At 46.6% G+C, this 25,303-nt stretch overlaps 1 protein-coding gene across 4 annotated transcripts in view; it reads right to left on the reverse strand.

The window, feature by feature from the left end:
- The window catches only part of NR5A2 (nuclear receptor subfamily 5 group A member 2), a 119,990-nt gene extending 95,019 nt beyond the window's left edge, over window positions 1-24,971 (reverse strand). Inside the window, exons 1-2 of one of the 4 annotated variants that reach the window (XM_081866019.1) lie at window positions 24,579-24,971; window positions 1,551-1,669 (exon numbers count right to left, since the gene is read on the reverse strand). In XM_081866019.1, the coding sequence (XP_081722145.1) occupies window positions 1,551-1,669; window positions 24,579-24,645 (186 nt within the window). In that variant the 5' untranslated portion in view covers window positions 24,646-24,971. Of the gene's footprint in view, window positions 1-1,550; window positions 1,670-2,265; window positions 2,629-6,875; window positions 6,940-7,146; window positions 7,296-24,578 lie in introns of those variants that run through there. The other 3 variants (XM_081866022.1, XM_081866021.1, XM_081866020.1) reach the window with 3 other exon arrangements.
- Between the last annotated feature and the right edge of the window lie 332 nt (window positions 24,972-25,303).

Raw genomic sequence — 25,303 nt, forward strand, 5'->3', positions numbered from 1 at the left:
GGCCACAGACAGAAGTTTTCTGGGGCTAGTCTGCATTAGTATTGATTTATAACAGACTTCAGTGAGCCTTCCTTACTGCATCCCTAGCAATCCTCTATGGTTTGCCGAAAAAGTCTTTTAATTTTATGGTATGAATTAAAATTATGTTTGAATTGGTATTTTTGAGTGATTTGATGCAGAATTTTAAAAAGCCTGTTCACTCAGTACAAGAGAGATGTGTTGTCTGCACCCATCTCTTCCACAAAGCTTTGGGCTTAACCCCTCATTTCTCAGCTTCCACTGAGGCAAAGCCTAACTACAGTACTTGCAAAATACATTTTCTCCATTCTGTTACCTTCACTGATGCCTTCCTTGTCTCCCCTGGTTTATTATTCTTGCCCTTACTGCCCACTTCTCCCTCTGTTTTCCAGCTGTATAAATTTAGAGTGTAAGCTCACTGGGGCAGAGACCTTCCGTTGGGACTATATAAACTACAACAGCTACTAATGAGGGGGGAAAGGCATGTGCTATACTATAATTAGGTAGTCTAATAATTAGGATCATTTACAGTAATATAAAAAAATACATATTGGGCATTTAAGCTGCAACCCTATGCACACTTTCTTGAGGAGTGTGGTTGTAATCTGTGGGATTTCCTTCTCAGCAGACATGCATAGGACTGTACCGTTAATCCCTGAAGTTAGTGGGACTTATCTTCATGTTATAGTCCCAAAATTACATGTGTCTATCAGCCAGCAAAATTACTGTAAGCTATATTGCTTTGTACAGGGATACAGGGAACTAAACAGTCTTAAATTCCATATTACTAGAACATTTCCTTCTCAAAATATTATTCTTTTACCACCGCCTTTTACAGCTGTCCAGTTATTTATTTCAGATCAAATTATGTGGTTGACTTTAATAGCTGGCTTCATGGGATCAGCCTATAATTCTGAACCCTATGCACATATTGTGTATTAAAATGAAATACACATGCAAAAATATTCATCGTGATATATGAGGTTTTCAAAAAACAACAACCATTTAATTGATTTCCACTTGATCACCCTCCAAATGAATACTGACATAAAATATTGTTTGTGTGTGTAAGCATAAAAAGTATGACAACAGAAATTTACATTTTCATCCTGAAAGATGAAAAACTTGAAACTATTGCCTTCAATACTGCAGCCCTGAAATTTATCAAGAACAAGATACAGGAACAATAATACTCAATGTATATAAATCAACTAAAATCAATATTGAGGACAGCTGGGAACGAAAGCTCCTCTACAACTACATCACTTCACGACAACCAAATATTTAAAGGCAGTAAATATAGCCACACTGTATACAGAACACCCTATTGAGTTCTTCTTACTGTTGACTAAAAAAGGGAAATATTTCCTGCTCTTCACAAAACTTCTTCCAAAAAGAAACTTTACTTATATTCACAATATTCTGCCGTCCCCATCAAAAGAAACAGAAATAGCAATTACCAAGCCTTTTCTCGATAAAGTTATCAATCCCCTTCCCTTCCCATAAAAAAGAAGGAAAAAAATGTACGAAACCTTGCAGCTTTCACAGGTAAGGAGTCCATAGTGATACCCAGAGACTTTATCTCCACACACTGGACACAGTTCTTCAAGATCTTCATCATACGAGTAATTCACCATTTTAAATTGAGACACTGGAAAATAAATAAAGAGAATAACACCCCATGAGAATGTATGCAAATCTGACCATCACCTCAATTTACATCCATTATTACTTTTGAGACTGGGAAACAATTCCTGGACATTCATCCTATTTAAACAGCCAAAGTCATAAAGTTGTTTTTTTTTAAATCAATCAATAAATAATCAACAGCAACACCAAACATTTTAATTAGTGACCAGTAACTTTTCTTCCCATATTTCATTTAGGAGAATTAAGTCTGTCAAGCCACCCACAGCCAGCATTCTTTGCTCAGTTTACCTTCCCCAGTCCAACAACCTCATCCCCAAAATCATTTGACTTCAAGCTGGATCCTAGGCATGTTTACTTGCAAGTAAGTCCCATTAAGCCCAAAGCAGCTCACTTCCTGGGCAGTAGCCTTAGGCTTTCTTCAACTTACTATTAGCAGATCCCCTGCCCCCACCCTAAATAAAAATTTTAAAATTTTAAAATGTGCATTTCATCTGAAAAACGTAAAAAAGCAAAAGTCCCCATATTTTTAATGAGAGAGAAGCTTTTGTTGCATTCCCCGAAGTTCTGTGTTGCAGCAGCCAACTTTTTCATATTTACCTAACCTCCAATTCAGCTGTATAAAGCCAATTGCTCCGAGTTGAAAATCAATTTCTTAAACAGTACCAAAAATGAAAAATGGGAGCTATAAATTCTTATTCCGCTAAAACTTGTCTAAATCCGTTCCTCGGACCAGAAGTTCTTCTTTTCTGCCTAATTCGACCTGAGCAAGGCAAACTCCTCCAGCTTTTGAAAGGGTCCGATCCCGCTGCGCGCCGAGTTGTTAGCTTCCAAACTCTTGCAAAGGCTGGCAACTAAAATAAGGAATAAAGTTCTTCAACAGGCAGGCCCGCCCCCCTTCTTCGGATCTTCTTGCTCGGTGGCCAAGAGAAAGACTTTCAAGGAACTGCTGCGATCCTCAGAGTTAGCCCAAAGAGGAAAGCCCAGCGCGTTGGGGCGAGAGGCTCACCAAGTGAGCCAAATTCCTGCAAAGGGTTGGAGAGAAAGGGCGAGCGTCCCACCGGCTCAGGGGGAAAAGAAAGATGCCTGCAACACGAACAGGAAGATCTGCCGGTCTCCTGAGTCTTTATCCCTCGCCCCCCACAAAGCACTCCCTGGGTGTCTCTTTGCCTGTAGGAGCAGAAACCCCAAAGAAAAAGCTGGAGCGGGGTGATGCTGCGGGTGGGAGGCTACAGGGGCTGGGACATCGCGAAGGTGGGTGGGGTGGTGGGAAAGCGATGCATCTACCCCACCCCACCCCCCAAAAAGAGCCCAGTCAGCAGATCGACTCTAAACAGAACCCCCGATCCCCTCTGTTGACGCCGCTGTGAACGCCTTGCGCCTCTGCTCGCTGCGGTCTCTTTGGCGCAGCAGCTGGAGGCGGATCAGAGTCCCAGGAAGGTGTTCGAATAAATGATAGATGCACGGACGGAAGACAGAAGCAGGGTTGAATGGAAGGAAGATTCAAAGAGGGTTGATTTTGTTTATTATTATTAGATGATCGAGTCAAGCCGAGCGATTCAAGGCGTTCCTTACAACTTTCCGCAATGTACACTGGCATGAACTGGGTCTGGCAACGGAGTGGCGAGCGTGGCGCACGGGAAAGCGCAGGGCCTTTGGAGAAGGAGACTTCTCCAGCAGGGGAAACCTTGGTCAGAGAAGAAGCGAAACAAGCCCCGGTTCCCTCTCCACCGCTCCGCCAGCCTCTTCGGGGATCAGAAGGTGGGAAGTGAAATTAACAAGGCGAGGAGAGAGGGAACCAGGGAGGAGGCGGAGAGAGAGCTCAGGAGCTCCCCGGGCGACTTCAGGGCCTGCGGCCTGAGGGAAAGCGGGGCCGCCGGCTGCCTTTTTCGGGAAGAAAAGGGGCACGCGCACAAACCTGGAAGCGCCACACTGCTCCGCATTCAAACGCATTCCGCATTACCGGGAAGGTGCAAAAGGGAGAGTCCTTAAAATAAATGACAGCCTTGTTTTGCTTTGTTGGTTTTTGTTTTACTGAATTCTGGGACTGGATTGGGGTCTTTCTAACGAGGTGACAGCCCCTCCTTTACACACGCACACCTCTCCTAGCCCCACACCTTTGCAGTTGAGTTTCTGCGTGTTTTAAAAGCACTTAGAAAGTCTTGTGCGGCTCCAATATTGTGCATTCACTGAGAAGAGGGGAAAAATAACTTAATAAAGCAGTTTTCTAACTTCTGCACTTTCGGCATCTCTTTGCTGTGCTCTGCACACACGCATACAACCCCCCGTTCACATAATGCTACAGCTACATCGCTTTGGTGGTGAAATGGGATGGAGGGATGCGGGCCTTAGTCTGCTGTAAGTGGAGAAGGACCTACTTGGAAATGAAAAACAAACAAGGCCACGAGGGGGTTGCTTCCTTGACCTGTCCTACGTGGCAGCTCCGGAGGGAGGGACAGTCATGTCTGGCAACTTCCTAGTTCAGAAGCAAGTCCCACTGTATAAGTGGGGGTAAACAGGCAGAGAGTTTCAGGGTTCATTTCCCATCCTACCCCAAGTTTGCGCCTTTTCACATCTCTAGGACTCTCTGCGCTTCCTGCCTCCTGCCAGCGTCAACTCTTGGAACCCAGGTCCCATTTAAGCCGAAATAAATTGACCCCCCCCCCCGAAATCTCCGGGAATCGAGTTTGCAGAGGCGAATGAGATCCCCGCTGGCATCACCTAGAGTTTCGCCGACTGCCAGGCGCGTGAACAGGCTTTCCCAACTAATGCAATTGCAGTACTTGGTAAAGTAATTCCAGATAACACGATGTGCTTAGGAGCCGCAAGCCTGTGTCTGTGGGGTTTGAGAACCGCCAGCTTTGAACAACGTTATCTTGGAGGAGCTGGTTTTGAAAGAACCCAACTCCCTGTAAGTTAAAGCAGCGCCCTTAAGATCGCAGCCCGGCGCTTCCCGTCCTCAAGCGTGTTCAGCTGGAAGGAAATTCCATGGAAAACAATTGACTGGTCAGTCTGCAATCCTAGATACCTAGGAAGAAGCCCCCCACCAATGGGACTAATTTCTGACTAGGCATGGAGAGGGCTGCGGTGTCAACAGTGCAATCCTGACCATGTTTACTCGGAAGCAGCTGCTCCTATGGAGTTCAATGCCCCCCTAGTGCTTAGGATTGCAGCCTTCTCAACCCCTAAAATATCACTCTCCTCCTAGACATCCTCTGGGAGGCTTGTTCAAGTGGTTCTCAAAACCGATCTGTGAAGTCACTAAGATGTATTTGTGGCAGTAATTTTTATTCCGTTTGTGTAACCAGTGCACCCACCCACCAATGAGCCCCCCAGGCGCATGGAGAACAGGCATCTGCACTGGGACAAGCCTGTACTAGTTCCCCAGAGGACCCCCCCATCCTCACTCCACTTTCCCCTCCCCCACTTGACTGAAGAGGATGCTAGATATAGAGCAGCTGTTAAGTCTTATTGGGAAAGCCTAGGAGACCTCTTCACCCAACTATCTCCCCCCCCCCCAAAAAAACCCCAACCTCTCTGCCTCCCTGATCCCTCTTTTATCTCCCCAACTCTGAAGACACCCACACTGGCAACTCTATTCGCAAAGCCCCCCCCCCCTTCCAGAACCAGCCGACCCTTTCAGAAACTTGAAGCCCTCTTGCCTTCCGAGAAGCGCCAAGCGCTCCCAAACTCTGTTGAGTCTCAGTCGCTGAATTGCAGCCGGGCAGGACGCTGAACCAAACGGTTCCCGCGCGCTCCTCCTCGGTGGGTCCGTGCTTCCAATCTGGCACCACTAGGCGCCAACGACGTGGAAAGAAAACCTCGTTTTTAGCCCGGCAGCAGGCAAGGTCCGAAGTCACCGGGGACGGACGGGTCGTGGGGGAAAAGAGACCCTCGGATCGGTCTCCCCATTGCAGAAGGGCACTCCGGTTCCTGCTGCTGGGAGTTTGCTAGAGAGGAAAGCCCCTCAGGAAACAAGGCTCTAGAGATAGGAAACAGCTCTCCGCTGCAATCCTGCCCCGCTCTCTCCGGGAATCGCAGCCCACTGGGATCTATAGGAGCTGGAATGAGATGAGCAGGCTAGAATAAATGAGCTCCCTTCTGACCACCAGGCTGACCTTGTCAGTTTCAAGTTCAGCCAGAGACTAAAGCAGCAAAAAGAAGAATCCGCAGGTCCCCTTGTCCCTGCACACGTCTCCTCTGATCCTGGGCAGGGGCGGGCGGGCGGGCGGGGGGTCTCTACCACCTTGGTTCCCCATTGAAAGGTCTCCCAGCCCTCTTAACTGGCTGCCTCACTGAAAGGCTGTATGTACGATGCCGCCTCCTCCTGATTCTGTCATTAGCGCGGCTCACCCTCTGCTACGGAAAAGTGTATGTGTGTACTCGTGTTTTAAAAAACTTCCCATCGTCGTCCCCAAAACCTGTCCACATACTCTCCCTAAGCTGAAGAACCAACCGCACACGTGTTTCACTTTTTTACTTGCAAAGCAAAAAGACTTATTCCCAAGTTTAAGGTGTCCAAGAAAGGCACAAGCGTCCCGTGATTTCCGGGTAGAAGTTTACAAATTCCCGCCTGCCTTCCAGTCTCTCTCTTCTCCCCCCCCCCCGCCCCAGGGCAACACCGTAAACCATACCAAAACCGGCCGTTCCTTTTAATGGGTCAACTTCTGCGTTTGGCGAAAACAAGCTTTTGGACCCAAAACTATGCTGGGGGGTGGGGGGGAGGAAGTCGGAGAAAGAAATAAAGTTTCCGCGCGGATTGTGCCTGAGGATGATTCCCGTGTTACTTGAAAGCTAGCATCCCAACAAAAGTTGATCCCGTTCTTTTCCATCAGAAACTCTTAAAACGCCCTCCGCTTTAAATGTCCCACCTCTTACTCTGCAACTTTCAAATTCGCTGCGGGACCCTCGCTGGCCACCGGTGCGGTGCTCGCTGACTGGGGAGCAGGGGCCTGCAAGTGAGCGAGACAAGACTTGCTTCCGAGTAAAAGGCGCGTGCGCTCGGGCAACCCGCTGGCCACCAGCTGCCCTACCAATTCTCACTGGGGCCTTCCCGGTGCCCTCTTGCTCCATCCAAAGAGGGTATGCGTGTCCCTGCCAGCCAGCCAGCCAGCCAGCCGGGCAGCGTTTACTTGGGAGTAAGTGTCCAGCTTCCCAGGTCCGACCCGACTCTCCGAACGGTTTCCACCCGAGAAAAAAAGTGCGCTCACCCTCGCCGGCGAAGCGCGCGCGGGAGCAGCACTACTCGGCCGCGCGTGGACTTCGGAGTCCACCCCGCTTGGGAACCAACGCGCTCCCAAACCCGCCAAGCCTTGAAGTTACCGGAGGGGAGGAGACTGCAGGGAGCCCTCCCGGCGCGGAGGGGGAGAGGAGGCGCTGGGTTCGGTTTCCGAGCGCCGGCTTCTTTGCTCGCCCGCTTTCCTGCCCGGGCAGCGCACCCAGCCACCCGCTCGCCCGCCTCTCGGCGCGCCCGGCGCTTACCTTGCATGTTTTCCGGCATCTGCCCACGCTCCCCATTCGCCCGGGCGAGTCCCAGGGCTTCCGTCTCCACTTTGGGCAGCATGACAAAGCGGCAGCCGCGGGCCGGTCGGGGCGGCGCTGCCTGCGCGTCCGTGGCACGGCGGCACTGGGACGCGGCGGCAGCACCGGAGCGCGGAGAGGCGGAGGCGGCGGCGGCGGCTGCTGCTCTCGGCTGCGCTCCTCTCCTCCTGCTCGCTGCCGGACGCCGAGCCGGGTGGGCTGGAGCCTGCCTGCGCGCACTGCGAGCGCCCCGATCCCCCGCTCGGGAATGAGGCGCCCGCGCTGCCTCGCTCGGGGTCGGGCTTGGGACGGGGGGGGGGAGGGAGGGAAGGCGAGGGGGCGGGAAGGTCAACCTGCTCAGCGGAGTCCCGTCCCCCCCCCCCCACGCTCGCACGGTCCACCTCTCCCCCCCAAAAAACCCAAACACCTCCTCTCCGCGCGCTGGGGGAGAGTCGCCAACTTCCAAGTCTCCCTACTCCGGAGTCACTTAGATTCCGAGGAGCCGCCCAACTCCACTTTGTACCGAGGAAAGAGGCTCTTCCCAGCGGAGGAAAGGGAAGGAGGGGGGAGAGCGGGCGTGTGAATGTGAGCGTTTGGGTGTAACGGGGTGGGGGGTGGGGAGGAAACGGGGGCAGACGCTGCCGGTTCAGCCAATGAGGAAGAAGCCCAGACAGTTCTTCCGACCCCCTCGCCCACTCCTCTTTTGCATCCTCCTCCTCCTCCTATTCCACCCCGGTAAGGTTGACATTCATGCTCCTTCCTGCGGTGGGGGCTGGGGGGAAGGGATTAGGGCCTGACACATTTGATCACAGTGATTCCGAGTTGCTCTTTTCCATTGTAAAGAAAGAAATGTCCCGGAGGCTGCAATTCCGCTTCCCCGGTGCTTCCCCGGGGCTGTCAGAGGTGGTGCAGATAACTAATCTGTTTGGCTAATGTTCTTGCTCCGGGCTTTGCGATCTCCAGAGGCAGCTATGGTGGCGCTCACTTCGTCCAGCGCAGCGGGACTGACTTCCGAGTAAACAGGCACAGGCGGCCGTGCGCCAGGCACTTCTGGGGAAGGCGATGCCCTGGTGCCAGGGCCAGAGGAGACCTTGGCCCGGCTGGGGCGCGCGGGGGATCAGGATGCGATCCTCCTTGCTGTGTAACCCTACAGGGGGCTGGGTGGGAAAGGGGAAGCAAGAGGAGGCGCTTAGGACAGAAACGGACTGTGCCGTGATTGAAAGGCTTTTACCCCGGGGTAAATGCCACGAGATACAGGCGCTTGTGGCAGCGTGTTTGTAGTTGATCTTGATCTTGCCTGCTTCCTTCTGTATGAAACCCCAAGACTTTGCGCTCTCGCTCTCCCTCCGCGCGCCCCGCTTACAAGTTGCAACTCTTGATGCGCGTGGCAGCTCGAGATCCCAAAGGGCGCCGTCACCGTTATGTCCCCTGAGATGCTGCGAAGTAATCTTAAAGGTTTTGCAAATAGAAAAACCTTCCCCCCATCCTTCCCCCACTGCTTACGTTTCCCTGAATGGGTCCTTGCCCTTCCCACTACTGCCGCCCTGTCACAAACATTAATACGAACGTTGAAGAAAACAATAAACGAATAGGGCACGATCCGGCCAAAATGAAGCACGTTTACTTCCCGCGAAAGAGATCTTAAGCACGTGCTTATTAAGGCTTCCATCCGCGGGAGTTAAGCGGGCTGGTGGATCCGGCGCGCGCCTCACGCCTTCATAAAACAACAACAACCACCCCAAGGCGAACTCGGAACTGAGCCGCGCCGAGGCGCGATATTCGCATCTCTTCGAATCCTCCAAGTCACCAGCGAACACGGTGCGCCTGTTGTTTTAAGTGACACGTTTCCCAGCCGGGTTGGTGAGCGCGTTAACTGCGTTTTCATTTTGGTGAGCAGAGTCCTCCACTCTCTCAGCCCGTTTAGGGGGGATGTTGCGCCCCGATCCGCATCTGTTAGGACTGGCAATGGCTATTGTTTTTTAAACTGTATTAATCAAGATTTCACCTGCTGTTTCCTGCTCGGTGACAAGCTGGAGAAACAACAGCTCAGAACTAACATACTGGGAAACGGGCAGGAAGACCTCGTGGCACCTCAGTTAGAAACGCAAACCCATTTCCAGGGCTGTAAAAATGAATGTTTTCTGTCCTTCTCTTAATAACAACCGCAACCACAACAAAAGTCATCGGTTCTAGCGTTTAGGTTTAATTAAAAGTTCTACGGATTTTAGGAAACGCATTAAAAATTCCGCTGATTTTGGGGGACGCTTAATCAGGTGGTGGTGAAGGAGCGTCCTGAAGAAACAGGACCGCACTCTTTATTTGGGTGCTATTGGTTCTCCAGTTTTCTTACACCACCGCCAAATTAAAACCTCGAAATCCCGATCCTCAGTTTTATCTAAGCGGCATTAAGACCTTTTGCTTTTAATGGCATGGACTTCATTTCTCTCTCTGCCGGCCCGCAAGCTAGGCCAGATCACCCAGGCGCTCCGACCTGCCTGTGGCTCCACGCAGCGAATTAAAAGAGCCAATTAGTGAAAGCCCCGATCAGCGTTTCCTGCAAAGATTTTCCTCTGCTCTCCCCACCCCCATCTCTGCTTTCAGCAAGCCCCCTCTCAGCTGCACAGAGATGCCCCCAAAGGAACGGCGCATCATCTTCCTAGACTCCAGGACCCAAGAGGGTCTCTTGCTTAGGCTTCCTCGCTCTTAACTGTTTAGGCTTGGAAATATCTTACGACATCAATAACTTCATACTCTATATGTGACACAGGCAGCGATGCTGTTCACTGTTTGGAAATCTGGCTATTTCTTTAAAAGGTTTTCTTGTCCTTCGGTCACTTCAGCGTGGATAAGCATTGGGCCACTTTTTAACTGGGTCTTTCTTCCTTTGACCTAGCTTTGCTTTGGGCTTTTCCCGAACATTAAATATCTGGGTGCAAAAAAAAAACAACTGTTCGCTGCTTCGTTCTGAGGCTGCCGATTCACCAACCAACCAAGAGTTTTGCCTTGTTCTCGTTGATCCCACCAAAATGACTGACAATGGTTTGTTGGTTTTGCATTTCCCTGGGACTCAAAGTGGTGTTGTTGTTTAATCCGTGCGCTTTGTGTTGAGGATCGGTTCATCTTCCAATGCCATTGGTCACTAGGAAAAAAACAAAACAGAAGGGGGGAGAAAAAGGCGGGCAGGCCTGAACGATGGTGGTCTCTCCAGAAGACCCTTTTAGACATTAGATTCATTTGATTGTGGAGCTTCACCAGGAAGTCAGCTCTAAATCTGCTCGAGGGTGGAGAATGTATGGGGCCTCTAGTTCGCTCCGTGAAAGTGCCTTGATGTTAAGTCTGTTGGCTAGTCAATTGCACAAGAGTAAAGAGCACGACATCAGATTTCCAGGAGGTAGTCCAAGCGACTGGAGGCATTGTTTTGGTCCTAAAGGCAGGACCGTCAGCTGAAGTCGGGGAGAAGTTTAGAGCATCACCAGCCAGACTTGAAGAAGCCGTGCCTGACCAATCAGAACACTTCTCAGCATCTTTATCCTCATCCTTCTGGGCGTGGCATGTTTCTGCAGCTATCTCTCTGCAAACTACAGAGATATTAAGCGATGGGAAATAGTGAAAGAAAGTAGTAAGGTCAAGTCTATGATACGTGAGTTATTTTGCACCTATAACCCACGCCGAACCGCTAAGGCCTGAGAGGGCGAAGTTTATTTGTCCAAATGTCCAGACTCTTTGCGCTTGTTTTTTAGATAGTTTCAAACCTTCCTCCCAGGAGGAGGAGGAACAGTTTGCTACTAAAGGCATGCCAAGGTTCCAACAGAGGTCAGCGGTCCAGGACTTGACCCGTCCATAACTTGGGAATAAGCCACATCAAACATAATGCATAACCTGCATAACAAGAACGGATTGCAGGACTGAGACCCTCAACCTACTTTCTTGGAAGGCAGCGAATGGGGGGCATTTCCGAGTATAGGGGGTTGGGAGCGGGGCTGAAATGCCTTGGTCATATTTGGTATAGATGCTATTGCATTAGGACCCAAAAACTAGAGGGCCCGCGGAATAAAATGGCTCAGGGGCCGTGTTCACACGTGCAAGGCACCACTCGCTTTCCGTGGGACAGTGTTAGGAAAAATATCTCTGCGATGTTATATCTGAGATTGCCCAGGGGGCAAACACAAGAGAAGGGCCCCGTTATCACCAATCCGAAAATCCTCTAGGAACCAGGGAGGCGGGGGAGATAGGGACTTTCGTCCCTTACCTCTGGAGTCCGCGCTGGTCCGAGTCAGAACTACACGACTAGAGGGACACCCGACTGTCCCGTGTAAACCTACCGGAGGGCTGCGCCGGTTTGCCCAAGTCGGTTACTCCAAAGCGACAATTTCAAGGCAAAGTCATCCTTCTCTCCCGGCTCTGCCTTTAATTTAACCGAGAGCTTTAGCCTTTCCCTTCGCCTTGAGCGAGGGCCCTTGGCGTCCTTTCCTTCAAGCCCAGTTTCCCATCCCTTTCACCACCACCTTCTCCTAACTTCTCTCGGCGCTACGCGCCTCTCCCGAGTTTGCGGAGCTCGCCCGGACTTTTGGCGGAAGCTTTTGACTGACGCTTACAATTATCCAAGATGATGGCTCAGGGAGGCTTCAGAAGCCTTCGCTAGGAGGGGAAAGCATAAACCCGCCCTCCTTCCACTCAAGATAGAAGCCCACTTTAGGGGGAAAGAAAAAGAAAGAAACCGCGGAGCAAGTAAAATAACAAATACAGTCTGTAGCATTTCAAAGTCTTGCAATCCCGAGCCTGGAAACTTGAGTTGGCCAGTGTGTTAGAGCGCTAAGATGTCCGGCTGGGATTGGGAGAGGGCCAGGTTCGAATCCTACCTCCGGCACACGAAGTTCTTCGGCCGAGCTTGGGTCAATCGTAGGGTTGTTGTGAAGAAACAGAGGAGAGGAAATGCGCTGATGGTTCCAAATTGCTCAGGCTCGTAAGCACAAGAAGGGATTGTGGAGAACTCCCAAGGGATCTCTTCAAGTTGGGTGAATGAATGGGCCTGAAGATAGCAAATGCGAGTCGATGGAAGAAAGTGGGAAGCGAGGTGCGCTAGTGGAACCCCCCTAACTTCAGGAGCTCTAAACTCGGGTTACAGACACTTCAGGTTACATACGCTTCAGGCTCCGCTAACCCAGAAATAGTGCTTCAGGTTAAGAACTTTGCTTCAGGGTGAGAACAGAAATTGTGCTCCGGTGGGGCAGCAGCAGCGGGAGGCTCCATTAGCTAAAGTGGTGCTTCAGGTTAAGAACAGTTTCAGGTTAAGAACGGACCTCTGGAACGAATTAAGTACTTAACCCGAGGTACCACTGTATCCTCTGGAACGAATTAAGTACTTAACCCGAGGTACCACTGTATTGGTGTCCATGAAAACGGCGGTCCACGTGTGTGGCAGCTGTGACTAAGGCGGAGTCCGTGCTCCGGATCATTTGGAGAGGGCTTCAGAGTAAAACTGCCGGTGCCACGGTGTCCTTGGACAAATCTATATGGCGCTGGAACGCTGCGTTGACTTCAGGTTGATGGCTGTCCAAAAATGGTGCCGCAGAGTTGGCAAAAAGGGCAACCCAAATGGTCCAGGGGCCTGAATAACCCCCCTAGGAGGAAAGGTGACAACATCTGTGGCTTTTTAGTTTAGGGAGGGGGTGGAAATGATGAGGGGGGGCGCATGAAAGAGAAATACAAGATCATGAGTGGTGTGTCGAGAGGGGGGGGGGGAGAGACGCAACCATTCAGAGCCAGGGCGGGCAAAAGGAGGTTCTGTTTTTACCCATAGCGCACTTAAAACCATATGATTCGCTTTCACAAGAGGCAGCGACGTCCACAAAACTGCCTGGCTTTGAAAGAGGGACTGGGCAATTGCACAATAAGGCAATCAAGGCTACTAGCCATGGTTGGAGGCAGGATACCTCGGCACCCAAGCGGGGAGAGTACGGTGGAGTTCAGGTCCTGCAGCTAGTCGGTTACTGGAGGATGCGATGCTGGAAGAGAAAGGCCCTTGGTGTGATCCAGTAGAGAGCTCTTATGTTCTCTGTACGTTGCCACGAGCTTCTTGGAAGTGAAGCAGGACAGTAGCTCATTCTCTATCAGCGGGAATTCACCCAGAGCAAACCTTTCCCGAGTCACCGGGCCTCTTGCCACTTCTCACCCCGCTAGGACGTTTCGTTGCGCCTCTTTGGCCCTCCCGCTTCCTTTCGAAATACAGGGCACAATCCTGCCAAGGGGAAGAAAGTGATCGCAACGTCGTCCTACCTAAACCTATTTAATCAGCGCCACTCTGTAAAACAGGACGCCCCAGGATCCTGATTTTAAGCACGCGCTGCTTCCATCTTTCTCACTCTGGTGTTCCACTTCGGCCGGATAGCGCCCAACTAAGGCGCTAGACCTGTGCACACTTACCAGGGAGTAAGACACATAATAGGAGCTACTTCTGAGTAAACAAGCAGAGGTGTGCAGGATTGTGCTGCCCTATCATATAAGCTCGTCTTTGCTTACGTTCGTCTCCTAAAGAATTTGCTGGGATTTCAGGTGATCAGATCAGACAGGCTTCCTCTTCATTTTTTTCATCCCGCAAAACGCTGCGTGTATTCGCGCGCTTCACCCATAAACGACTTGGTGCCACTCTTTCTTAGTAGTAGCAGAGTACATGCTCAAATAATGTACACATGGGGGGAGGAATAGGTATCTTAAATATGTTTTCTTGGGAGGATGTGTCACATTGATCTCACTTCAACCTTTCTCCAAATAATATTGCTTAGAATGGTAGCGCGCCTATGCATTCCAGGGAGCAGCGAGTGACTTAGCCCAGTTGCGGTTTTTTAAAGTCCTTCCTCTGCCACAGACTCAATAGCTGGCCTTGGGCATGTCACCTATGGTTTAGCCTCAATTGCCAGCGTCAGTATTAAAAGCACACAAAACCAATGTGCCGATTAGAAATCTCTTCCTCTCTCCCTCTCTCCCTCCCAGTGGCGTATCGTGGGGGGTGCGGGGGGGGGGCCCGGCCGCACCGGGCGCAACATCTGGGGGTTAGGGTTAGGGGGCGCAAATCCATGGGTTAGGGGGCGCAAATTACTTGCCTTGCCCGCCCTCCCTCCCTCCCTCCCTCCCCCCCCTCTCTCTCTCTCTCACACACACAACACAGAGGTGCGATCTTAACCAACCACTTATGCTTACTCTGAAATTACTCTCTCGTGAATTCTCAATGAGAGTCCCATTCAGGTAAGTGGAAGACTGTAGTTTTAACAAAAAAAACTCATCCCCTGAAAGGGGGGGAAGGGGGCATATTACACCCTGACTTTTCCTGTCTGCTTACTGTACTTGGAAACCAAGTTTGGAAGCAGTCGGGATTTCTTTCCAAAGCAGTGTGCTTTTGGGTTCTGCATTTAAAATCTTTTTTTATATTAAGCGACAATCTTTTTATTAAGTCAAGGCGACTTTCACGAAACCGAAGAGGAAGACTGTAGCGTCGAGATCCACTCGCAGGCAATGTTTGTCTCTGCTGAACCTCCACAAAGATGCAAAGATCACATTGGCACACAATGGAAAAATGTGCCTTTCGTCGGGGCGGGGGCGGGGCCGCGGGGGAAAGAGCCGATCTTAACTGCCTGGTCCAGAGTCCACCAAGGGCTCTTTTTATAAACCGCGCGCGGTGGAGCTGGCTGGGAAAAGGCTGGTGTCAACTCGGCCAAACGCTGGTGCGTTTCCATTTCCACTATTTCGCATTCGCATCGCACAGCATTCCAAACTTTTCCTTCCTTCCTGTCCCAAAGCAACTGCAACCCGAATTTCTGGATCAGGAACGTTTTCGTCTCTGGTTGCTGTAAAACCCCACCTTGGATCTTTCCAAAAGGAAAACCGAATTCGAATTGAACCGCCCATACTGAATTTAAGTTTTGTCAACAACACAGGCGCAAAGTGAAACTAAAAAGACGCGATGATAGGGTCTGACATTTCTCTCTCTCTCTTTCTTTCTTTCTTTCTCTCTTTCTTTCTTTCGCTTTGGATTGCGAAAATGAATAACCGAGCAGATGGATGTTGCAATCCTACTCCTGGCTGCCCGCTGTGTAACTTCCCTCCTCCCAGCCGCCCAGTCTTTCTTAATCCTTATTTCAGTGTAAACGCAACCAGAGCATTTTTAAATTAATAATAAAAAAAGAAAAATAGGTCCCTTAAAACTTCCCCGTGTATCAACAGAGAAAGTTATATTATTCCTTCCCACGTCAAGGCATGAGGACATTTCATTGTTGAAAGCTGCATTCCTCTGCTCACATACCTGGGAGCAAACTCTATTGAACACAGAAGGACTTTGGTCCAAATGCTCTCAAATAGTATTAAGCAATATGCCTTTCCTGGCAATTTTCAACAGTCCACTCCCCACCTCCCATCCATTACTAAATTGGAATTAAAGTTGCACACTTGCTTGCCTGGGACTGGGCTACATGCCCCTTTGATTTCAGTGGAATTTATCACCAGGTGATGAAACCAAGACAGCGTAAGTTAATTGTGACTAACAGCAAAATCCTAAATAAGCTTGTGCAGAAGCAAATTCCACTTAGTTGCTTAACCCCAAACTAAGTGTGCAAAGGATTGCGGCTGGAATCCATTGAGATCAATGGGATTTACAGTGCAATCCTCCAATCTTTGCTTAGAAGTAAGCCTTGCTCTATTCACAGTCTTAGGCAAGTGCCATATTATTGCCAGATAACATTAGCCGTTGAGTTGGGGAGGCATTTAAAACACCCTTGAAACCCATGTAAGCGCACCCATTTTGAAGGCTGTGTTTACCTATTCAGAGTGAGGGCAGGGAGCATTCTCCTTCTGAGCTAGCTTTGCACTGAATAGAGCCATATCTGATTGACCATTTGGTTGAAATGTCATTATGCTCCAAAATTGACAGGGATCTTACCACTAGGAAGATGGACTAACCCTGCAGTAGAGAACCTGTGACCCTCCAGATGTTTCAGGATTAAAACTTCCACTATCTCTGGCCAATAGTCATGCTGGCTGGTGATGATGATAAGTGGTCTAATTTGCATTGAAGCAACTGATTGGGGAAGTTTCAGGAAACATTTCACCCGTTCTGAAGATTCCTTTTGCATCATAAACATTTGCATGAGAACATTCAGCACATCTAGTTGCTGTGACTACCGGAAACTTGTTTCATTGATTTCATCGGAATATTCACTGAGATTCTAAACATAACTCGGAAGTATGTTGAACAGATCTTATTTAGACTTATTGGAACGTTAATCATGTTATCTTTGGTTGGATCAGAGTCAATATATTGATCTGTTATTTGCATTTCTTTCACAATCCGTCTGATTTGAGGAGTTACATAGAAAGGGGATACTTTCCTACTGATCTTGATATAGGATTCACTCTTCCATATTCATATCTGAGTAATACTTCAGAATATTCAAATAGTTTATCATATCTTATTTTTCTATATTTCAGGAAGTGTAGTATGATCTCTGTATTGCAGACGGAAGAACTGAGGCATAGAAAAAGTGGCTGACAGCTCAGAGCAAAATTTAGGCAAAATTTGAACCAGGGACTTTATTATTAGAATTATAGTTTTTTAGAGCAACTTTGGTCTACACCTCCTCCCCTCAACCTGGGGCTCTTCAGATGTTTTGCACTCCAAATTGCATCAGTTGCAGCCAGCGTGGTTGAAGCTGAGGGATAATGGGAGCTGGATACCAAAATATTGGGAGGGCACCAAGTTGGGGAAGGCTGAATTATTTAGTGCGTTGCAGAGTAAGATAAGCCAAAGAACCATCTACAATCTTTTCTGAAGAAAGGAAGGCTATGAACTCAGAAACAAACAAATTTAGGCAGGTCTCTGCCCCAAGGAGTCAATTCCCTGCTCAAGCTCATATTTGCTAGAGACTGCACTAGGGATATCAACTGCTCTTTGATAAGGCCAATAAGGCACTCCCTGCAATAGGCTGATGCTTCAGGCTGCCATTAGTATTACATGGATAACAATAAATGTTACATGAGCTGCAAAATTTCACAGGTAGAAGTGACGGAGTGGCTCGTTTTCTCTTCCAACCCAGGCCAGTTTTTCAAGTTAGTGCTCCGCTTCACCTCCCTTAGTCAAACATACCAAACTCCTAAACATTATTATCAGGAAGTTTGTAGTTTTACAATGGGTGGGAGAAAAAAAATAAAGTCTGGTAAGTGATTTTATATAGGGTACTTTAAAAATAGTTCCAGAACTCCAGTTGATAACTGGGGGTTTGACTTACTTTCTCTCACTGCTTTATGAGTTTTATGTGAAACTAAGAGAGGAATAAAAGGATAAGGCTAGAAATTAACCAAGATTTAAATTTCCCCCGATTTTGGGGTATGTTTGCAGGGCCGGCATCAAGGTTTGGCATCATCAGGCACTTGCTGGAGTCCACAACCCAGTAAGAGGCCCAGTGCCAATCCCTAGAGACTCCTGGCATGTTTATTATCCTTTCTGCTGTTGGTTTCTCTTTACCTGCCCTGTCTAAGCAAGCAAGCAAGCATTGAGAGGAGGAAGGAGAAGTAGTAATCTCCATTTGTCTTGTCCTCTGCATCTGGGATGTGGTGACAACTGGGTCCAGACAAAAATGCAAATGGCCTGGGTTATTATTTAAGGGTTTTTTGTTGTTGTTATGGATGGTGGAGTTGTTGCTGTTATTTTTTTTGTATTTTTATTTTGTATCTAATGATTCAGGTGGAAATTGTTCAGTTTGGTCGTGTGCTTTTTGTTGTTCTGTTTGTTGCTTATGACTACTACTGTTAAGTTTGTAGCGAGACAGCATCTTAAAAAGCAGAGACATCACCTTGCCAACAAAGGTACGTATAGTTAAAGCCATGGTTTTCCCAGTAGTGATGTATGGAAGTGAGAGCTGGACCATAAAGAAGGCTGATCGCTGAAGAATTGATGCTTTTGAATTATGGTGCTGGAGGGGACTCTTGAGAGTCCCATGGACTGCAAGAAGATCAAACCTATCCATTCTTAAGGAAATCAGCGATGAGTGCTCACTGGAAGGACAGATCCTGAAGCTGAGGCTCCAATACTGTGGCCACCTCATGAGAAGAGAAAACTCCCTGGAAAAGACCCTGATGTTGGGAAAGATGGAGGGCACAAGGAGAAGGGGACGACAGAGGACGAGATGGTTGGAGAGTGTTCTCGAAGCTACCAGCATGAGTTTGACCAAACTGCGGGAGGCAGTGGAAGACAGGAGTGCCTGGCGTGCTCTGGTCCATGGGGTCACGAAGAGTCGGACATGTCTAAATGACTAAACAACAACAACATGTAGTTTTTTAATGTGTTGTAAGTTGGCTTGAGCTTTCAACTGTGGAAAGGTGGCATACAAATAAAACGACTGATTGATTGAAATGAATGGGCAATGGCAAGGACTAGAGAGCTCACCTATAGCCCAAAGAGAACCGGTCACTGGTGTGTGAAATGTGACTTTAGAAAACCAAGATGCGTATCCCAGCTAAGCTATGAAGCTCACTAGGTAGCCTGGAAACTGGTCCATTATAATGGCAAGAAACAACAGCCAAGTGTAGCTTTGCAGAGGTTAGGCAAGATCATCCTTTTGGTCCCTTTCAACTCAAAAATTCTATGATTCTAGTAGAATACCTTACCAAAGTGCCTGCCAAACTTGAAGTCAGCACCGTACATTAACCTCCAACTTAGCTCCAGTTTCAGTTCCCAGGCCTCCCTGTGAGACGTTAAGAACTGGCCTTGTACTGAGCCAGACAATGGCATACCTAGGTTCAATATTATCTACCCCAGGGATGAGGGGAACCTTCTTCAGCTGGAGGGCTGCATTCCCTTCTAGGCAACCTTCCTGATTCTATGATCCCCGGGGCCATTTGCCTGTGGTGGGCGGGGCCAGAAGCAAAAGTGGATGAAGGAACTAATTTCAATTTTAGCTGTGCACAGTATGGTTCCCAGAGCCATCTGAAGGCTTGCATTGGAAATATAAGGCTGAATTAGATGGGAACTCATCATGATCCAAGAGGGCTCTTTTTTATGTTATCATGGTTCTTCCAGGAGTCAAGCCTTTAGTTTTGTAAAAAATTGCTGAACTCACACATAAAATAATTTATAGGGATTATCACAGCAATTATTCTGCTGTGAAAATATTTGATTTTGAATTGTTTCTGGTGTTTTTCTCTGGGAGGAAGGGTATGATAGAAATGGACTAAATAATGATATTCTTATTAATTATTTTATATTCTTATAATAATTATGACTCATTGTATGTTATACACACACATATATATACACACATGCATGAATATAATTATAATCTCATATATGTATGTGCATTTAAATAATAAATAAATACTCGACATTGATGATGATGATTGCATAGCACCTAGCACATTGTTAGAAATAAATAAATAAATAAATAAATAAATAAATGTTAAGGCATAGTGGGAAGTAGTAAAAACAGCAGCCTAGCAATTAGGTGACATTTTGTGTCCAATTTGCCCACATCAATCTGATACAAAAACTAACTCCCTCTGACTTTTGCTTTGGACTGCTTGGTGCGTTTTATGTAGACTGCTGATGATAGGAGCTTTATTTATTTATTTATTTATACATACATACATACATACATACATACATACATACATACAGTGGTACCTTGGGTTACAGATGCTTCGGGTTACAGACGCTTCAGGTTACAGACTCCGCTAACCCAGAAATAGTACCTCAGGTTAAGAACTTTGCTTCAGGATGAGAACAGAAATCGTGCTCCAGTGTTGCGGCAGCAGCAGGAGGCCCCATTAGCTAAAGTGGTGCTTCAGGTTAAGAATAGTTTCAGGTTAAGAACGGACCTCCAGAACGAATTAAGTTATTAAGTTCTTAACCCGAGGTACCACTGTATTATTATTATTATTATTATTATTATTATTATTATTATTCCATTACCCTAAATCACACCATTTGCTTTTAATACACATTCTTTTATTTCTGTTATGGTGGTCAACAACAAGCAACAACTTCACATGAAATGGGAAATCTTACTTCAGAATTTAACACGGGGGGGGGGGAGAGTCTGCTCTAAATTTCTATCATTTCCATCTTTTATAAAATTGTCGCCAGACTACAGTGGTACCTTGGTTCTCAAACACCTTGGTTCCCAAACGCTGAAAACTCAGAAGTAAGTGTTCCAATTTTCGAACCTTTTTCTGAAGCCAAACATCTGATGCAGTTATTGGCTATTGTTTCCAGGGCGCTTGCACCAATCAGAAGCTGTGCCTTGGTTTTTGAACATTTCAGAAGTCAAACAGACTTCCAGAATGGATTAAGTTCAGCGCTTTTGTTTTTGCTATTTATTTTGCGTTTTTCTTTTTGAGGCTTTTTCCATTAATTTGTTTTTGTGACTCTGTGGAACCCAGTTCAGCTACTGATTGATTGATTGTGTGACTGCAGAAATGGATAAAAGCCCCCGATCCAAACAATGACTATCATCAATGCAGGTAAGAAACAAATATAATTTTAATTTTTATCATCTTTAATACTGTCTTATTTTATAGTACAGTACATGGATTATTGCTTTCATTTTATGGATCAGTGGTCTCGTTAGGTAGTAAAATTCATGTTAAATTGCTGTTTTAGGGGTTATTCTTAAAAGTCTGGAACGGATTAATCCATTTTGCATTACTTTCTATGGGAAAGTGCACCTTGGTTTTGGAACGCTTTGGTTTTGGAACAGACTTCCGGAACGGATTAAGTTTGAGAACCAAGGTACCACTGTATCAGTGGCGTAGCGTGGGTTGTCAGCACCCGGGGCAAGGCAAGTAATTTGCGCCCCCTAACCCGTGGATTTGCGCCCCCTAACTCGTGGATTTGCGCCCCCTAACCCTAGCCCCCAGATGTTGCGCCCGGTGCGGCCGGCCCCCCCTGCACCCCCCACGCTACGCCACTGCACTGTATCAGTTATTTCCACTGAGTTTCCATGATGACAATCACCCAGCCCCTGAATTTAGAATGCCCTTAAAATAAATTTTTTAAATGTATCCCCCCCCCAATAGCACATTCACAAGAGTAGCTCTGAGGATCACCCGTTATACTTAATACCTAGTATACCTAGATGTAACTCAAGCCATTAAAAACAATCTGTATTCCAAATATCAAACTAAATAAAGACTCTTTGCTAGCCAAGTATACTCAGCAGTAGTAGTAATTACTACTACTACTACTACTTTATTGTTATTTATTTGATAGCTTGTCTGCCCTTCACTATAAGGTCCTGGGTGGGTTACAGCAATTTAAAAATGTAATATTAAAAACAATTCAAAAGAAATTACAGACACAAGAGTACAGTGTGCTCTAACACATCTCAAGTGTGAGAAAGGGCAGGGTAAAAAAAGAGGCGTGTCTCCAGCATGCAATAGAAACTGTAAAATGAAATGAGGGGAGGGAATTCCACAACCTAGGAGCTGCCGCAGAGAAGATTCTCCTCCGCACCCCATGAACTTCTCTAAGGGTAAAGGAGCTATCAGAGGGCCTCTGCTGATCTTAACACCAAAGGGAGTCTACAGAAGGAGACAGCCTTTCAGCTATTTGGGGCCTAAGTCACTTACGGCTTTGAACATCATTGCGAGTACCCAGAAACTGGCCAAGAGACAAACTGGCAAACCACTGCCAGTTGGAGAGGTAGTGAAAGACGACTTACAACCAGTGCTTTTTTCTGGGGGGACGCAGGGGTACACATAGGCCTAAACATTTTGTGAATCTAAGTTTGGCCTCATTGAGGGGCAGTATTTTAATATGAGTAGGAAAATGAGAGTACCCCTAAACATTTTTTTTTAAAAAAAGCACTGCTTACAACTGCCATAGGGCACAGAGCCTAGGATTTGGCTCAGAAGGTCGGCGGTTCGAATCCCAGCGACGGGGTGAGTTCCCGTTGCTCGGTCCCTGCTCCTGCCAACCTAGCAGTTCGAAAGCACATTAAAGTGCGAGTAGATAAATAGGTACCGCTCCGGCGGGAAGGTAAACGGTGTTTCCGTGCGCTGCTCTGGTTCGCCAGAAGCAGCTTAGTCATGCTGGCCACATGACCCGGAAACTGTATGCTGGCTCCCTCGGCCAATGAAGCGAGATGAGCGACGCAACCCCAGAGTCGGTCACGACTGGACCTAATGGTCAGGGCTCCCTTTACCTTTACTTTACAACTGCCATGGAAAGTGCCAACTGGGATTTGTGAAGAGCTTGAGGAAGTGTTCACATAATGTCCACTCCACTACTCACATTTGTGCTTATAAATACCACCACAGTGCATAGAGCAATACTCTGTTGTGGTTTGTATTTGTTATGTGTTTACGCACTTGTGTGTATACAAAACTCCACGTAGCATAATCCTCTACATTTTTTTTTACTCACAAGTTAAGTCCTCTGGAACTCAATGGGGTATACTTTTGAATATACACACAGATGATCAGGGTGCACATATATTAAAGAGCAGGACTTATTGTAGGCTTATCAGCCTCCCTCCAACATACATGCCATGCGGCAATTAAATCTTAGTAGTGGGGAAAAGAATCCCTTTTATGTAAAACTCATGCAGATGGAATCTTAGGAAGGATTGATAATTGCAGATCTGTCATTTCCATACAGATTGACCAGAGAACTCTAAGCAAAAGGATACATTTTTTACAGCAGAAAACTTGGAAGTTATAACAAAAGCAGTTAAAGTTGGGAGTACAATTTTAAACATGGTGGATCAAGCCTTGCAGGGGGACACAATAGAGTATTACCCCCCCTTCTGTGAACCCCCCAATTTAAAGTATGTTCTGGACATTTGCTTTTGATTTTAAGAACTGGTATTTTTCACAGCTGCCTAAAAATGAAAACGCTGCATTTCTGAATAGATGGGATGTGTATATGTTATATTAAACAATCATACACATACATCACTTCAATTTTTCTTGTGTGAGAAACACAACATTAAAAACAGAGATCCTATGCATGCTTACTCAGAAGTAAATCCCACTGTGTTCAGTAAAGCTTACTCCCAGGTAAACATAAGGTTAACAAGATGGCATTGCAAAGTATGAATTTGCTTGCAATTTGATAAAATATAACCATGTGCCTAGGTGTGTTTACTTGGAATTAAGTCCCACTGGGGATCACTGCCTAATAAATGTGTGTTTAGGATTGCAACCTTAATCTGTTAAAATAAATGTATAAAACAAACATCCTAAGACCAATTCCCTGGTCACATTTCAGTTACAGCCCACCCTTTTCAGAAAAGGGTTGCCATATTTTGAAGAGCAAAAAAGAAGACACAGTTGCCAACTTCTAGTTTTAACTATAGATCGCTATGACTCTACCCATGAAAAAGAGGACGTGTCCTGAAAAAAGAGGACATATGGCAACTCTACTTTTCATCCAAAATTTTATATACAAAGTTGATACGATATAAAATGCTCTGAAGTTTAGCTGTTGGCTTTAACAAAGCAGAAATTTTACCACAGGTTCAAAAGTATTGCAAGAGAAATTATATATAATCCAAACAGTCAATATCAGTGCAAATGAAAAGGGTTGTCTATGGATATGTAAAAAAAAATCAAACCTTAAAAACTGACTGAAAGTACCCAGACACTTCAGTTTTGTTAACCAATGGATGGTGGCATGTTAAACAAGGACCAGAATTTTTTCCCCCATGAAATAAGACAAAACAACATAAAAAAGGCAGGAAAGGCCTAAATAAAAAAATTCTTATACTCGCTATTACGAAACAGCATGCTAAAATACTTTTTCACTGACTGTCATGTAACCCTAACTTTTTAAAGATTAATGTCCATATGAATGTGTGTTTGACAATGATCTTTCTTTAACAAGTCAGATTACACCAATTTAGAAATCTCCTGGATTTTGCCAACTGCCATTTCAGAAAGGTCAACCTGAATTCAAATTTATTCCTACACCACTAATGCCATCTTAGCAACTTTATAAACAAATAAAGTATGGTCCAGCATAATGTATCATTTTCTGTCCTCCCACTTGGCAGGCATAATCTAGTTGCAATTCACTTTAAAGTCCAGTTTACTTAAATGAAAGAGATTTAAGCATGTGTTTCACATTGAAATAAATGTGACTTTGAAGTACAAAGTGCTTTACTGGGGCAGTGTGCTCTTATTAAAGATATTTCATCTGAAGAAAAAACATGCTTATTCACACATCAACACTTGCACTTTTAAATGTACAGCATATCATAGTCTTTGGGAGCCATATTCTTTTGAAGCATAAATTAGACAAGTGGGAAATGATCCCATAATAATGACGTTTTAGTCTGAGATGGCTGATAAGGCTGAGATTTAGTTCTGTTGGACTGGCTTATCAAAACAGTCAAAAAGGTTTTACTTACCACCTGGAAGAAGTCCATGTTTTATAGGTTCCTGTGCGTTGCCGGTAGTATCCGAACTAGAAGACATAATTAGGTGCAAATATATAGTGCCCTTGGCTTTCAGGTATACAGCATTGAGGACGGCAAAAGGTGAGGCTTGTAAACTTTCCTGGCCTTGGGATACTGGCTACAGTAACCTTCAGTGAAAGTCAGGGAACAGTCCATCAACAACACACACACACACACTTGCGCACGCACACACACAAATCCAATAATTCAGAAAGTAACAGGCCTGCTTTTCAATGGACTCTGTACTTTTTCCAGCATTAGTGACCCTCTGTAAACCAGCCATCCCGTTTCATGATGGTCCCTAATCAGAGGAATCGGGAGCAGGGATAGGCTTGCCCTGGTCACGTGACTCTAAACAGGTTGATAAGAGGACCCTGTTATAAAGTGACAGCAAAAAGGAGATAAGAACTCTTGGCAGATAACAAGCGCAGAAATGATTAACTCTGGGCCAGAGAGGCACTATGAAGCAGAGAGAGGAAGGCTGTAAACTTGTGGGGGGTCAGAAGATCATGCTGAATGGATAACCCCCCCCTCCCTCCTTCCATCCCAATGTAAAGTGTAATACCTATAAACTCATGTTTGTGACCTGGCCTCTTGATGTCATCATTTCTTTACAGAGTGAACAACAACCATGGGCTCTTGGGCTTCTGTAAATACCTTTGGAAGGTAGAACTAGC

The sequence above is a fragment of the Podarcis erhardii genome (genome assembly GCF_964252035.2).
Source record: "Podarcis erhardii genome assembly, chromosome: 6".
Taxonomy (NCBI): Eukaryota; Metazoa; Chordata; class Lepidosauria; order Squamata; family Lacertidae; genus Podarcis; species Podarcis erhardii.